Raw genomic sequence first — 16,344 nt, forward strand, 5'->3', positions numbered from 1 at the left:
TCACTGAAATTTTACAGCTTCACCAATAATTCATTCAAGAGTTGTGTTGTCTGCTTTTCAAGATGGCAATAATTGTAAAACTTTAATGATGTCTTTAGTCTTATTTTTAATACAAATTATTAACATCTTTATAATGTATAGAGAATTTGATCCTAAATCTTGCAAACTAATGTAGTAGCTATTATTATTCCCATTTCACAGAGGAGTCATCTTTTTTTTAATTTTATTTTAATCATTGTTCAAATACAGTTTTCTCCTTTTTACTCCCAATCCAGCCCCCACTCCCACCCCTTCCCACTTCCCTCCCATTACCACCCTCCCCTTAGTTTATGACCTTGTGTCCTTTAAGTTTGTTCCCGTGAACCCTTCCCACTGTCCCCTTAAATTCCCTCTACTCTCTTCTGTGGGCACTGTCAGCCTGACCTCTATTTCAGTGTTTTTGGTTATATTTTGCTTGTTTCTTTGTTTTGTTATTTAGGTTCCTGTTAAAGGTGAGATCATATGGTATTTGTCTTTCACTGCCTGGCTTGTTTCGCTTAGCATAATGTTTTCCAGCTCCATCCACGCTGTTGCAAAGGGTAGGAGCTCCTTCTTTCTTTCTGCTGCATAGAATTCCATTGTGTAAATGTACCATAGTTTTTTGATCCATTCATTTACTGATGGGCATCTTGGTTGCTTCCAGCATCTAGCTATTGTAAATTGTGCTGCTATGAACATTGGGATGCATAGGTTCTTTTGAATTGGTGTTTTAGTATTCTTAGGATAGAGTCCCAGCAGTGGAATTTCAGGGTCAAAAGGCAGATCCATTTTTAGTTTTCTGAGGAAGTTCCATACTGCTTTCCATAGTGGTTATACCAGTCTGCAGTCCCACCAGCAGTGCACCAGGGATCCCTTTTCTCCACAACCTCTCCAACATTTGTTGTTTGTTGCTTTGTTTACGATGGCCATTCTGTCTGGTGTGAAGTGGTGTCTCATTGTGGTTTTAATTTGCATCTCTCTGATAGCTAGCAATATTGAACATCGTTTCATGTGTCTTTGGATTTTCTGTATGTCCTCCTTGGAGAAGTGTCTGTTCAAGTCCTTTGCCCACTTTTTAATTGGATTCCTTGTCTTCTTAGAGTGCAGTCTTGTAAGTTCTTTATGTATTTTGGAGATTAAACCCTTGTCTGAGGTATCATTGGCAAATAAGTTTTCCCATACAGTTGGTTCTCTTTTAATTTTGATACTGTTTTCTTTAGCTGTGCAGAAGCTTTTAATTTTGATGAGGTCCCATTTGTTTATTCTTTCCTTTATGTCCCTTGCTCTAGGGGATAAGTCAGTAAAAAAGTTTCTTCGTGAAATATCTGAGATTTTCCTACCTACATTCTCCTCTAGGACTTTAATGGTGTCACATTTTATATTTAAGTCTTTTATCCACCTTGAATTTATTTTTTGTATATGGTGTAAGTTGGTGCTCAAGTTTCATTTTTTTGCACGTGGCTGTCCAGTTCTCCCAACACCATTTGTTGAAGAGACTATTTTTACTCCATTTTATGTTGCTTCCTCCTTTGTCAAATATTAATTGACCATAGAGACTTGGGCTTATTTCTGGGCTCTCTGTTCTGTTCCATTGGTCTATGTGCCTGTTTTTATGCCAGTACCAGGCTGTTTTGATTACAGTGGACTTGTAGTATAGTTTAGTGTCGGGTATTGTGATCCCTCCTATTTTACTCTGCTTTCTCAAAATTGCAGCAGCTATTCGGGGTCATTTATAATTCCATATAAATTTTTGAAGTGTTTGTTCTATGTCTGAAATATGCCACTGGTACTTTAATGGGAATTGCATTGAATGTGTAAATTGCTTTGGGTAGTATGGACATTTTGATGATATTAATTCTTCCAATCCATGAACACGGTATATGTTTCCATTTGTTTGTGTCTTCCTTGATTTCTTTCTTCAGTGTTGTGTAGTTTTCTGAATACAGGTCTTTTACCTCTTTGGTTAGGTTTATTCCTAGATATTTTATTTTTTATTTTTTGCTATTTCAAATGGGATTTTTTCCTTGATCTCTGCTTCTGCTGTTTCATTGTTGGTGTACAGAAATGCCTTTGATTTCTGGATATTGACTTTGTATCCCACTGTTTTGCCAAATTCATTTATTAGGTCAAGCAGTTTTTTGGTAGAGTCAATAGGATTTTCTATGTATACTATCATGTCATCTGCAAATACTGACAGTTTTGTTTCCTCCTTTCCGATTTGGATGTCTTTTATTTCTTTTTCTTGTTTGATTGCTGTGGCTAAAACTTCCAGTACTATATTGAATAGAAGTGGTGAAAGTGGACAGCCTTGTCTTGTTCCTGATCTTAGTGGAAAAGATTTTAATTTTTGCCCATTGATTATGATGTTGGCTGTAGGTCTCTCATATATGGCCTTTATTATGTTGAGGAATGCTCCCTTTATTCCCACTTTGCTGAGTGTTTTTATCATGAATGGGTGCTGTACCTTATCAAATGCTTTTTCTGCATCTATTGATATAATCATGTGGTTTTTGTCTTTGCTTTTGTTTATGTGATGTATTACATTTACTGATTTGCGAATATTGAACCATCCTTGCATCCCTGGAATGAATCCCACTTGGTCATGGTGTATGATCTTTTTAATGTATTGTTGGATGCGGTTTACCAGTATTTTGTTGAGGATTTTAGCATCAATGTTCATCAGTGATATTGGCCTGAAGTTTTCCTTCTTTGTTGTGTCTTTATTTGGTTTTGGAATTAGGATGATGTTGGCCTCATAAAAAGGGTTTGGGAGTCTTCCATCTTTTTGGGTTTTTTGGAATAGTCTGTGAAGGATAGGGGTTAGCTCTTCCTTAAATACTTTGTAGAAGTCTCCTGTGAAACCATCTGGTCCCAGGCTTTTGTGTGTTGGGAGTTTTTTGATTACTGCTTCAATTTCTTTTGTTGTTATTGGTCTGTTCAGGCTTTCTGCTTCTTTTTCATTGAGTTTTGGAAGATGATATTTTTTCTAGAAATTTGTCCATTTCATCTAGGTTTTCAAATTTCTTGGCATACAGTTCTTTGTAGTAATTTCTTACAATCCTTTGCATTTCTGTGGTATCTGTTGTAATCTCTCCTCTTTCATTTCTGATTGTGTTTATTTGGGTCTTCTCTATTTTTTTCTTGATGAGTCTGCTTAAAGGCTTGTCGATTTTGTTTATCTTTTCAAAAACCAGCTCTTGGATTCATTGATCCTTAGAATTGTGCTTTTAGTCTCTATGTCATTTAATTCTGCTCTGATCTTGGTTATTTCCTTCCTTCTGCTTGCTCTGGGCTGCCTTTGTTGTTGTTCCTCGAGTTCTTGTAGACATAGGGTTAGGTTGTTTGTTTGGAATGTTTCTAACCTTTTTAGGTGGGCCTGTATCGCTATGAACTTCCCTCTCAGGACTGCCTTGGCTGTGTCCCATAAGTTTTAGGTTGTTGTGAGTTCGTTTTCATTTGTTTCCAGAAACCTTTTGATTTCTTCCCTAATATCATTCTTGACCCATTCCTTGTTTAATAGCATGCTATTTAATCTCCATGATTTTGAGTGTTTTTATTTTTTTTCCTTAGGGTTTGTTTCTAGCTTCAGTCCCTTGTGGTCTGAGAAAATGCTTGGTATGATTTCAATTTTCTTGAAATTCTTGAGGCTTGTTTTGTGTCCTATTATATGGTCTATCTTTGAAAATGTTCCGTGTACATTTGAAAAGAATGTATATTTAGCTTCTTTTGGATGGAGGGCTCTGTATATATCAGTAAAGTCCATTTCATCAAGGGTATTGTTCAATGCCACAATATCTTTGTTGATATTTTGTTTGGAAGATCTGTCCATTTTTGATAGTGGGGTGTTAAAATCTCCAACTACAATTGTGTTGCTGTCCATATCTTTCTTGAAGTCCTCTAAGATTTTCTGTATGTATTTGGGTGCTCCTATGTTGGGTGCATATATATGTACAATATTTATGTCTTCTTTTCTTGGTGGATTCTTCCCTTGAGTATTATTAAGTGACCTTCTGGGTCTCTCTTTATAGACCTTTTTTGGAAGTCTATTTTGTCTGATATGAGTATTGCTACCCCGGCTTTTTTTTCCTGTCCATTTGTTTAGAAAATTTGTTTCCATTTCTTCACTTTCAGCCTGTGTAGGTCTTTTATCCTGAGGTGGGTCTTTTGTAGACAGCAGATGTGTGGGTCATTTTTTCTTATCCATTCAGCTATTCTATGTCTTTTGATTGGAGCATTTAATCCATTTACATTTAAGGTTATTATTGATAGGTACTTATTCATTTTCTTTTATGTACGTGTGTCCCTCTCTCTCTCTCTCTCTTTTCCTTCCCTTCCTTAAAGCAGTCCCTTTAGGATCTCTTGCAGAGCTGGTTTGGTCGAGGTGTATTCTTTTAGACTGCTTTTGTCTGAGAAGCTTCTTATTTGGCGTTCTATCTTGATCAAGAGCCTTGCTGGATATAGTAGCCTTAGTTGCAGACCTCTGGTTCTCATTACCTGGAATATTTCTTGCCATTCTCTTCTGGCTTGAAGTGTTTCCATTGAGAAGTCAGCTGTTAGCCTTATTGGGGCTTTCTTGTATGTTACTTCTTTTTTCTCCCTTGCTGCTTTTAAGATTCTCTCTTTGTCTTGAAATTTTGCCATTTTAATTATGATGTGTCTTGAGGTGGGCCTCTTTGGGTTCCTCTTGATTGGGACTCTCTGTGTTTCCTGGATTTGTGTGACTTTTTCTCTCATCAAGTTAGGGAAGTTCTCCTTCATTACTTGTTCAACTAGGTTTTTGATCCCTTGCTCTTCTTCTTCTCCTTCTGGTATCCCTATTATACGGATATTATTACGTTTCATATTGTCTTGCATTTCTCTTAATCCCTCTTCATTCTTTCTGAGCCTCTTTTCCTTTTCTTGCTCTTTCTGGATGTTGTTTTCTACTTTGTCCTCCAGCTCGCTAATCCGATCTTCTGCTTCATTGATCCTGCTTTTCATTCCTTCTACTGTGTTCTTCAGTTCAGAAATTGTATTCTTCATTTCCTCTTGACCTTTGTTGAGAGTTTCTATTTCCTTTTTCATATTTATATAGTTTGCAGTGAGATTGATGTAGTTTCCCTCTAATTTCTGATAGCTCATTGTGAGTTCATTGAACTTCCTGATAATCATTGTTTTGAACTCACTATCTGATAGTTGAGTTGCCTCTATTTCATTTATCATTTTTCCTGAGGCTTCCTCGTTTCCCTTCAATTGGGGGTTGTTTCTTTGTTTTCTTCTCATTGTTCGTGGGTTTCTTCTTTTTTCTTCTTGTTTGTTAAATTGATCTGTTCTGATTCCCTGTAGTTATGGTGTGAATTTCTGTGGTAGAATATTTGTGAGATTCAGTGGTGCAATCTCCTTCATGTATCCTGGTGGTCACAGCTTCCCCCTACTCTTTTTTGGGATCAGTTGGAGGAGTAAGGCAAAATGGTTTAAGACAGCAAGATAGTATACTATGATATTTACATTAGCAGCCAGTAGAGAAGAGGTGGTTTATCCTTTGGCTCCTTATAGTGTTAACCGTGATCCTCCACCCCACTATCCATGTTTTAGAAAGGATGGAAAGAGGGTAAGACTCTTGTTGGGGACAAGAGGATTGTTAGTTGGATCTAGGAAGCTGTGAGGCTGTGGGAAGTCAGATTCTAAGGTAGGGTTGGATTAAAGATTAGTATATAGGAGTAGTGTGTAAAAGAATAGAGACAACCCCCACAATAGTGTAGTTCAGAAAATTGCAAAGTGGGCTGAGATCAGGTAGGGGTATTGAGTAGTATTTACAATTGTATAGACTAGGTCTTACTAACAGTAATAGTAAAGTGACAGTCTTGTGGCAGAATCGATGAGGTCTAGATAACAAGAATAAAGAGTATAGAACCTTGAGAGGTGTATTAATGGAACACAGATGAAGGATAGGAACTTATCAACACATTGTGACTGAGATACCATGGGGAACCTATCAAATGACAGTATGACCAGCCAAGCAAAGAAGATTATACAGAAAGAAAAAGAATACCAAAATATTATTAAAATAATAAATGTTGGAAAAGTGAGAAAAAGATAATACAAATTTACAGTAACTTGCAAGATTAAAAAAAGGAAAGAAAAGCAGAAGATGTAGTGCAGGAGAGATAAATTTGGAGTGGAAAGAATAATATTAGGATGAATGGAAGAGAAACATAAGGGCTTGCGAGATAAAAATAATAAGAATTGAAAAGTAAAATGTCACATAAAACACAAGATAAAATCAATCAACCAACAACAGCCACAAAAACCAAACCAAACCAAACCAAACCAAACCAAACCAAACAAACAAACAAAAAAAGAACCTCTTGTTGGTTTCTAACTGGCCAGACCAGTTTTTCTGATCTTTCTGGCTTCAGCTGTCTGAGGGACTTTTGAAATGCTTCTCTCTCTCCCAGCCAGATCTCAGCAAGTCTGTCAGGTACCCTGGGCGCTCCCCAGCACACTGGCTCTCTGGATCTCATTTCCACGTTCTTCCGGACTCCGGGGTCCTGCAGGGTTCCAGCTCTATGATCTCAGGAGGCACCTGAGATGTTTTGGGATTCACTGCACCCTCCCTAAGAATCGTAAAAGGGTGCGCCCCTCCCCCAAACTTTTGAGATTTGGGGTCTAGGATCACCCTAAGCGCCTCGCCGCAACCCTTCTGGGTTCATAGTGTGCTCGAGTCAGTCTTTCTGATGGTGTGCGAGCCGAGCCCTTTCCAACTCTGTGTTCCCCGCTGAACCGCACTCCGACCGGGCTAGGGGTGTTGGCACCTCTTCCGGCTCCCCCGGTCGGGCTGGCTGGAAATCTCTGAGCCACCACTGTAGGAACACACCAAGCACCAAGTCCCTCCTGGGATCACAGCGCGAGATTCAGGCCTCCCTATGGGGTGCGAGCTGAGCACGGCCCGGCTCGTACTCTCCACCGATCTGCACTTCCACTGGGCTAGGGGTGCGGGTGCTCTTCCAAGCTGCCCCTGGTCCTGTCAGCTAGAGGCCCTCACTTCTCCCCAGTCTCTGGGTGGGTGTTCATAGCCCCTGGGCGATTTTTTCCCAGTCCAACTGGCCAATCTGTTCCTTCTAGCAACATGTTCTCCCCTGGAGTTGCTCACCCCCCATATTCGGGGGAGGGAGCAGTGACTCCCCTCTCCTGGGAGCCCTGAGGCAGACCCAGGAGCACCGGGCCTGGGGGCTGCACACCCCTAGACCCCATGCTGATCCCTGGGCCCCTTTTGTCCTGAAGCAGTCTCCTTACCGCCTGGTTTTTCAGTGATTGCAATAATTTTTGATGTCCTGCTTTCAAAAGTGATTCGGTAACCTGGTCCACTCGCTCTGTTTCTCCACCAGTCTGCAAGTTTCCCTCCTCTTCACAGAAGCCGAGAAAAACGCTGCCTAGAGTAAAGCCACCATCTTCCGTCCCCCCACAGAGGAGTCATCTTAATTTCAGAATGAATGACTTCTTCAGTCTTTCGACTCCTAATCCCAGTGTTCTTTCCATTATATTGGGTAGACTCTAATCTCATAAGTCTGTTCTAACATGTTAATGGGTCTAGTAACTTAGGGAGCTTTCCTTCCTAGACAGGAAGCCCTCTGATGATCCAGTAACAGCCTAAATGAATTATTCTGAAAATGAGGATTTTAGACTGTATAGCACATCAGTAGGATAGGTGGAACTTTGGAATCCTTTGAGTTGTGGAGTGTAGGCAACTTTCTTTTACTCACACTCAAAAGGATACATAGCTTCTTTTAACAAAGGTCATGTAGTAGTAAGTAGAAAACAGTACTAAAGGTCAAAGTCATTTATGATTAATTTATAAACATTATATTTATTTCCAAGGAGGATTTGAAAAGATAATCAGGTGTGACCAAAAGTGGGTCAGGAATCATAGAATTAATTAGAAAATGAGGGGGAAAGTAAGAAAGTAATTTTGGAGTACTCTCCTTCACTGCAGGGAAGTATGTCCTACTTCTCTGACATTTCAGGTAAAGTTGGCATGTTTAATAATCTCTGCTTCATGCATTGTATACTAGGATAGACACACAGCTGGCCAGGTTCAAAGATGACTTTATGCTGACTTGCAATTTTGGTGCTAGAATACAAGTAGATCAATTAACTCAAGTATATTTGTGTGGGAATAAGAGATTTGACTTATATATAAGTATCTTCCCCAGATGTATAAAGCTTATAAGTAAGAGAAACCTCTCTCTTTAAACATAATTTTACTTGCTTAATAACTTTTCTACTCTTTTAATTTTTTAAATGGGGGGTGAATGATAAAATTAGTGGAAGTTATTAAGAAAGCTGAATGATAATGATATTAAGAAAGTTGATATATAATTTAAAATTCAGATAAGAACTAAAAATAAGAATTTTTAGCACAAGAGTTATAAGTAAAAATATTGACTACAAAGCATTTTATTGTAGTCAGATTTTTCAAGGGCTATCATTTTTTAAGTTCTTTTTAAATTCTTTGTAAATATTACCTCAAATCAACTGCATACATGTTATGATAAAAGTTTAAAATACATTAAAATCAGTAAGTAAACTTTTTATTTACTAGACATTGTGATATGAGAAAGAAAACTGAGAGCCCTGGCTGGCATAGCTCAGTGGATTGAGCACGGGCTGGGAACCAAAGTGTCCCAGGTTCGATTCCCAGCCAGGGTACATTCCTGGGTTGCAGGCCATAACCCCCAGCAACCACACATTAATGTTTCTCTCTCTCTCTCTCTCTCTCTCTCTCTCTCTCTCTCTCCCTCCCTCCCTCTCTTCCCTCCCTAAAAATAAATAAAATCTTTAAAAAAAATAAAAAAATAAAGTGTCTTATAAAAAAAGATACAAAAAAAAAGAAAACTGATATGGTTTACCAATAATTTTCTAAGCAATCTTAACAAATTCAATTGTGCTTTCTGGATCTCATTGCTTCTTTTTTTTAAAATTTATTTTAATAGTTGTTCAAGTACAGTTTTCTGACCTTTACTCCCATCCCAACCCACCCACACATTCCTCTGCATCATTACTTCTTTATTTATAAAATTTGATTTACTAGATAAGCTCTTAATATCTCTTATAAATTCTAAGTATATTATCTTTTTCCTCTGATGAAAAGTTTTTTAAAATTTTGAGATATCACTAAAGCTATTTCTCATCTCCCACAATCTTGTAACCAACTATCTAAATTATAGCCTTAGTGGTAGCAGTGGTGATGGCTATGAAGGGAAGAGGTCAGCCTGGAAAACTACCTTTCCTTTAAAAATTTTCTTCGACTCTAAAACATAGGACTTTTCGCCAATGAAAACTCATTACTCATTTCTCATTTGTAAAATGAAAAAAGACTTCCTGTTGAAATTGAAGGACTTTTCTTTTGGGTTTCCTGCTTTCCTCAGTCAGTTTGAGTGCTAGGTGATTGTGGTGGGGAGGGTGGTGTGGGTGGAGGTGGAAGATTTAAGGGGGATAAATGGTAATGGCAAAAAAATACAGTAAAAGAAAGAAGAGCATCCCTGAATATGTGAAAGAAGACATGACTATTTCCCTATTTCCCATAGAGTTAGAATGGCATTTAGGACTTTCTAGGAATGGAAAATTATTTATCATGAGTTGAGAATGCACCTCTTTGTTTATAGCAGCTCTTTTTACACTTACTAAGATTTATAAACAGCCTAAGTGCCCATCAGTAGATGAGTGGATAAAATAACTGGTACATTTACACAATGGAATACTATGCAGCAGAAAGAAAGAAGAAACTCTTACATTTTGCAACAGCACAGATGTTGCAAATCTGTTTGCAACAGCACAGGACTTGGAGAAAATTATTCTAAGTGAATTAAATTAGTTAGTGAAAGAAAAATTTCACATGATCTCATTCATATGTAGAATTTAACAAACACAATAAACTAATGAGCAAGACAGCAAAGATATGTAAAACAAACTGACAACTGCTGGAAAGGAGGGTGGGGGAATGGAATGAAATATGGTAAAGGGATTGGCCAAAGAACATTTATGCAGAACCCTTGGACACAGACAACAATGTGGAGATTGGCTTGGGATGGGGAAAGGGTGGGGCTGGATGGAAGTGGAGAAAGGGAGAAAAAGTGGGAACAACTGTAACAGAAAAACAATAAAAAGAAAAAAGAAAAAGAAAAAAATGGAGTAGATCTATAAATATCTACACAGATAACTGTGTGGTGGTTGTCATTGGAGATAGAGATATTAGTGACATTTTATGTTTCATTTTCTGTTTTTTGATATGATTGAAATGTATAGAATGAACTCATAGTACCCTTCTAAAAGAAAAAGGCCACCAAAAAAATTATATATATGGAGGGGGGAGGAGCATCCCTGAATATTTGAAAGAAGATGTGACTGTTTCCCTGTTTCCTATAGAGTTAGCCCTGGCTGGCATAGCTCAGTGGATTGAGCGCAGGCTGCGAACCAAAGTGTCGCAGGTTCGATTCCCAGTCAGGGTACATGCCTGGGTTGCAGGCCATGATCCCCAGCAACCGCACATTGATGTTTCTCTCTCTCTCTCTTTCTCTCTCCCTTCCCTCTCTAAAAATAAATAAATAAAATCTTTTAAAAAAGTAGGTTCTTACTGGAGTATTAGCTAGCTGGGCTTAACTCTCTATAACTGTGACCTGCCCTTGAGGAAAAGTCATGTAAAATTCATCCCCATACAGACTGCTTTCAATTTTTGACTCCCATGAACAAAATGATTATTTTACTTTCCAGAGACTTCAGGTAGTTTATTTTGGATTTTGTCTAGAATTTATAGCTGAAATCATAAGAAGGAATGGACCATAAGAGGTTTACATTACTTCAGCAAAAACAAAACTCTTACCTCCTTAACCTCTGACGTATCTGTAGTTTTATCTCCCTTTTAACTAGAGATTTCATATATTTATGGTTTTTTCTTACTGAAACTTGCAAGATATGTTCTATTTTAGCAGCTGTCTTTAAAAGCTAAGTTTACTTTGTTTCTCAATTACATCTTCATTTTCTATTTCTTTAATTTCTGACCTTATATTTATTATTTTCCCTTCTATCCTTTTTCCCTTAAATTAAAAATAAATAAAAATTAGAGGTTAGTTAATTTTAAGCCATGCTTATGTTAAAATATAAGTATTTAACGTATAAATTTCTCTTTTTTAAATGTTTTATTGGGATATAACTGACACAAAGAATTGCAAATATTTAATGTGTATAATTTGATGTGTTTGGGCACATGCAAACACTCATGATACTATCACCACACTCAAAATAATAGTCATAACCAACACTCTCAGAGTTTCTTCATGTCCCTCTCATCTCCCTTGTTTTCTGGTGAGGACACAACAGAAAGAAAATTGTTGCATGACCTTACCTATATATGAAGCCTAAAAAAGTTGAATTCATAGCAGCAGATTGTATAAAGATAGTTACCAGGTGGAGAGGTGAGGGAAATAAAGAGATGTTGGTTGGTCAAAGGATACAAAATTGCATTTATATAGAATGAATAAGTACTAGGCATCTAATGTACAGCATGCTGACTATTGTTAATACTATTGTATTGTACATTGGAAATTAGCTGAGAGAGTAGACCTGAGGTACTGTTACCACACACGTAACTATATGAGGAATTGGATATGTTAATTAGTTTAATTATAGTAATTGTTTTATTATGTATGTCCCTATAAGAACATTTTGTTGTGCACCTTAACAGTTTTTATTAAAAAATAAATAATGGATGACCCTGGCTGGTGTAGCTCAGTGGATTGAGTGCAGGCCTGCAAACCAAAGCATTGCCAGTTTGATTCCCAGCCAGGGCATATGCCTGGGTTGCAGGCCATATCCCCAGTATGGGGTGTGTTAGAGGCAATCATATATTGATGTTTCACTCCCTCTCTTTCTCCCTCCCTTCCCATCTCTAAAATAAATAAATAAAACCTTTTAAAAATAATGGAGAAAAATAAATCAGAATTTGAATTATAAACAATCTCAATTGTAGCCTCTTGTATTAGGAGATATGAAATAGTTGAAAAAGGAGATACTCTGGTAGTAACTGTAAGGTTAATATTGTACCAAAAAACTGGTTGAAATCTAATGTCATATTTCTTTTGAAACGTAAATGATAAAGATTACCGGAGTATGAAAAGTACCTGTTTTTATAACAGAATAAAACAATTTTGCCTATTAGAGGTATTTTCTGGTTTATTTTTTTTATTATGAAAGCAATATATGTACATTGCAAGATTCTAGAAAATATTTAAACTTGAAATAATAACTTAAAATTTTCATTAATTATATAAACAGCTTTCTTTTACTGAAAGTAACTAGTTTTCTAGGCTAAAATGAGAATTTTAACTCAATATGTCACAAAAATAGAAAGGCTAATAGAACCTTTACATGCATCGCTTGTATAAAGGTGTTTCAATAGTAATATAACTTTATTAGGCTAGAAAGATTCAGCTATGTCTGGGAAGTTTCTAGGAATCTTTTCAACATTTAAACAAAAGGCTAAGGAAATATACATTATAAGGTAAATAATCCATGTCCATCTCACTTTAGGAGAGTTTAATACTCTAGAATGTTTATAACTTCTGCTGATGTGTACAACTGAATAAGTATGACATAATATATGTAATTTGTTTCATCAAGTGTTTTATAACTGTTCTACCTAGGGCCCCAAAGGAGATCCAGGATTTTCCCCAGGTCAAGCTATTTCTGGACAAAAGGTAATTATTTGTTTATGAAATAAAATCATGGTGATATATTTTAAGCATTTAAAAATTGTCTTTTTTGAGACTTTGTTATTAGAGAAGATAGAAAACTATTGGATTTTAATGAAGGAAGAAATATTTGAAGAATTAAGTAAATGCTTCATTAGCTAGTCATTAGTTTAAATCTCACCATTAATTTTTTTGAGTGTCTGATGTGGCTTGCCATTTTGCTACCTGCCAATTAAGGATGAGTGGGGTGAAAAAGAGAGCAAGAGATGATTCAAATCGCAAAATTTTTGCTGTTTATATGCATGCACATAATAACACATAAATTCCAGTGCCATCTCATACCTTTTTAAGGAGAGTTCTACATACTGTAAGTTCCACAGTAATTGTGAAAGAAACAATAATAATTATCTTGTTTTCCAGTTGAGAAAACAGAATTTACAGAATAAATGATTCATCATGTGGATAATAAATACAGAGTTGATGATATGTCTGAGTTTTCTGACTTTTAGTCAAGTATGCTTTTCATTTTATCATAATGCTCTTTCTCTCTGTCTCTCTCTCTCTCTCTCTCACACACACACACACACACACACACACACTCAGGTTAAAAACAAGAAGCTAATGTTTTAAAGATAGCAACAAATTTTTGTTAGGAGGAGTTTACTATTTTCTAGTGAGTCTGAATACAAATGAAGTCTTTAGAAATGAATAGGAAAGCTTTATTTAGACAAGCACTTGATGAATGTGATACAATTATAGGATGTTTTTGTTTGTGTGGTATACGTTCACAAACTTTTAAAATCCCTGAATACTTTTGGTGGTTTCTGGGTTGAAAGGTGATCTTTTAATTGGCTTAGAAAAACTCATTTAAACTTATCATATTTTTGCTGTATATAATGTGCACTTTTTGTTCAAATTCCTTAGGGAAAAATAAGGATGTATGTTATCCATGGGTTGTACTAGTTGCTGATATAATACATCAGCACTAAAATGTGCATGTGTATTATATATAGCAAAATACAGTAAAAATAAGTCATCATATGAATGGACTTAATAGATATTTTACTGAGAAGATAAAAATAATTTTACATTATTCAAATTTTTAAATAATTTAAAATGTTAAGGACTTTCTCATCTCAAACTTCTAACTACTAGTATTTTGAAAAAAATAAATGTCTACTGTTTATAATACCCAAAGTGATAATATGTTATGTCAGCCCAAAGGAAATAATACAGCCCCTCAGGACACACTTAAGTGCCCCCAGTGGCACTGCTGAAATGGCACCTGAATTAAATTACATCATGGTCCAATAGAATTGAAAGGGTGCATCACTACGGCAAAAGTCCTCCCTTATAAAATATTATGAATACAAATGAAGCCACAAGAACTGACATGGCAGGTCCCATGATATCTACTTTGAGATGACAAGTTGCAGAAAAACATATAGCATAGCTTAATTCCATCTTTTTTCTTTCTGTGTATACACAGTGCTATCAAATGTGATGATGTGTAGTTTGGAGAAGATCTTAAGCACAGCTGAGCTGACTGCTGCACAGGATACCTGGGACACATTATTAAGGCAATTAAAAAACATCAAAGTGCAAAAAAAATTTTCAAGACTTTATTGCTGTGATGGAAATGAGTTCACTAAATCTAAATAATTTAGAAAGGAAATGGAAGTTTAATTGGTACCTTAATTATTACAAGGAAAAAAATCCACAATCTGAGAAACATAAATGCCATCTTTAAAAATATCTAAATATAGGACATTTAATTTCTTATTAAAATTTAGAAATTAAAGTTCCACTTTGTTGTGGTAACTACTTTAAATAAACTCCCCAACTTAACCATTCAGATTTACATCAAATGCTTGGTTTTATCTTTCCTTGTGGCTTCTCTGTACAAAATATAGGGTGGTTCAGAATGTGTACTGTATTTGTGAAAAATATACAGTGATTCAGCCTGGGATTTGAGGTTTGGAGGTATATCAGTCTTTTTTTTTTTAACTTTTTGAGCTTTTTCTATATTTATTGTGGTTAGTACAGAGGAGAAATGTAGTGAGATATAGGATTTAATAGCAAGTTGCCATTGAGCTTTAAAAAAATCCAGCTTTTAAAGCTGAGTTCTATTTCTAAAATGGTAAAATTTAAAAATAATTTCTTAGAAATTGTATTTATATTAAATTGGGTTCAAGGCAGGATATAAGTTATATACATATAATATGAGTACAAATAAAATATAAACATTAAATTGATGGGAGTACAGGGGGATTGGGAAAGAACTGAATTCAGTTTTTAACCATTTTGCCATTTTTACAATAAATATATGGTCAATGATGAAACACTGAAAGCAATGCAGGGGCTAGTCCTTCAGCATGTGATATCCACTTGGTAACATCTCTCATAGTGTATACATAAATGTTTAAGTCCTCCTGGGATCTCAGTGGCAAGCAAAGATAACTTTTAAATAATGGTAATTTTTTCCTTCCCATAAGATGAGTGAGATATTATTTTCATTTTTCAGGTGGAAAAACTTTCAAGGCAATCAAGTAATCCACCCATGATTAGAGCTAGTGAACAGAAATGATCTCTCATTTCCTATTGCTGTTCTCTTTTTCCTCTATCCAAGTAATAAATAAAAACAAAATAAATCTCTATAAATTGTCATCCCATGCAAATGGATGACATCTAAAACATTGGGAAAACACATTAAATGAATGTTAGAGCAAGCGGAAAAGCACCCCATGTTAATAATCAGAAAAAAGCTTGTTCGACTATTTAATATGATGACATATTAAAGTAGATAATATGCTAAAAATTGAATGAGCATAAACAGCTACTAAGGAATTTATTTAGGTTTATTGCCTAAGTGCTCTTTTTTTCTTTCAAACATCACTTTTTTTTCAAACACAAAAAACTGTTGCAGCAGAAAAAGGGAAAAGAAGGGAGGTAAAGAAAAAGTGCACCTAGAATAAACAGGTTTAAGATTATCCTCCCATTCCTTTTTGACATTTTTTCCGTCAACTTACAGTCTTTTCTGTCTCCTCACTTCTAACCACCACAGACACTCCTTCTACCTCACCTGCTCCTTTCCCCTTCCCACCCCACGATGGACTCCTAGCCCTCATCACACCTGGGGGCGGGGCTCTGCAGAGGGGGCCTAATTGGTGACTGTTGGTCGTTGGGCCAAACACAGCATCCTCCCTAGAATTTCACTTCAGTTATGCCCTGGGGGTTCGTTTGCATAGCAGAAGGCGCAATGCAGTCCCAGAAGCAGAAGGGCCTGTTTCCTGGTCCTCTCTGTGAACCCAGCCGTGCTCGCCCCCGAGCCCTGCCTCGAGGTTCCGAGGATGCACCTGGGCTTGTGCGGTGGGTCCTCACCCCAGAGAACAGGCCGGAGTCCTTCACAGTTGCCACGCAAAGTGCTTGTGGAATTTTAAAGTAAACTTTAGCTTTCTTAAACATGGTAAACCTTGGAGCGTTGGGAACTTTGGGAGTAAGGCCATTAATTAGCAAAAAGAACACCAGAGAAAAAGGAACAGGACCATGTGTGGTGAAGCACAGTCCCCACCTCGGCCTTGGAAGAGCAAGTCCTGGGAGC

The 16,344-nt window shown here is 36.6% G+C and overlaps 1 protein-coding gene across 1 annotated transcript in view; it reads left to right on the forward strand.

Moving 5' to 3' along the window:
* Positions 1-16,344, forward strand: part of COL24A1 (collagen type XXIV alpha 1 chain) — a 342,153-nt gene that overhangs the window by 45,675 nt on the left and 280,134 nt on the right. Inside the window, exon 7 of the mRNA XM_045835493.1 lies at positions 12,696-12,749. Within this exon, the coding sequence (XP_045691449.1) occupies positions 12,696-12,749 (54 nt within the window). The remainder of the gene's footprint in view (positions 1-12,695; positions 12,750-16,344) is intronic.

Source organism: Phyllostomus hastatus, unplaced genomic scaffold (assembly GCF_019186645.2).
Source record: "Phyllostomus hastatus isolate PE091 unplaced genomic scaffold, TTU_PhHast_1.1 phas_contig_209, whole genome shotgun sequence".
Taxonomy (NCBI): domain Eukaryota; kingdom Metazoa; phylum Chordata; class Mammalia; order Chiroptera; family Phyllostomidae; genus Phyllostomus; species Phyllostomus hastatus.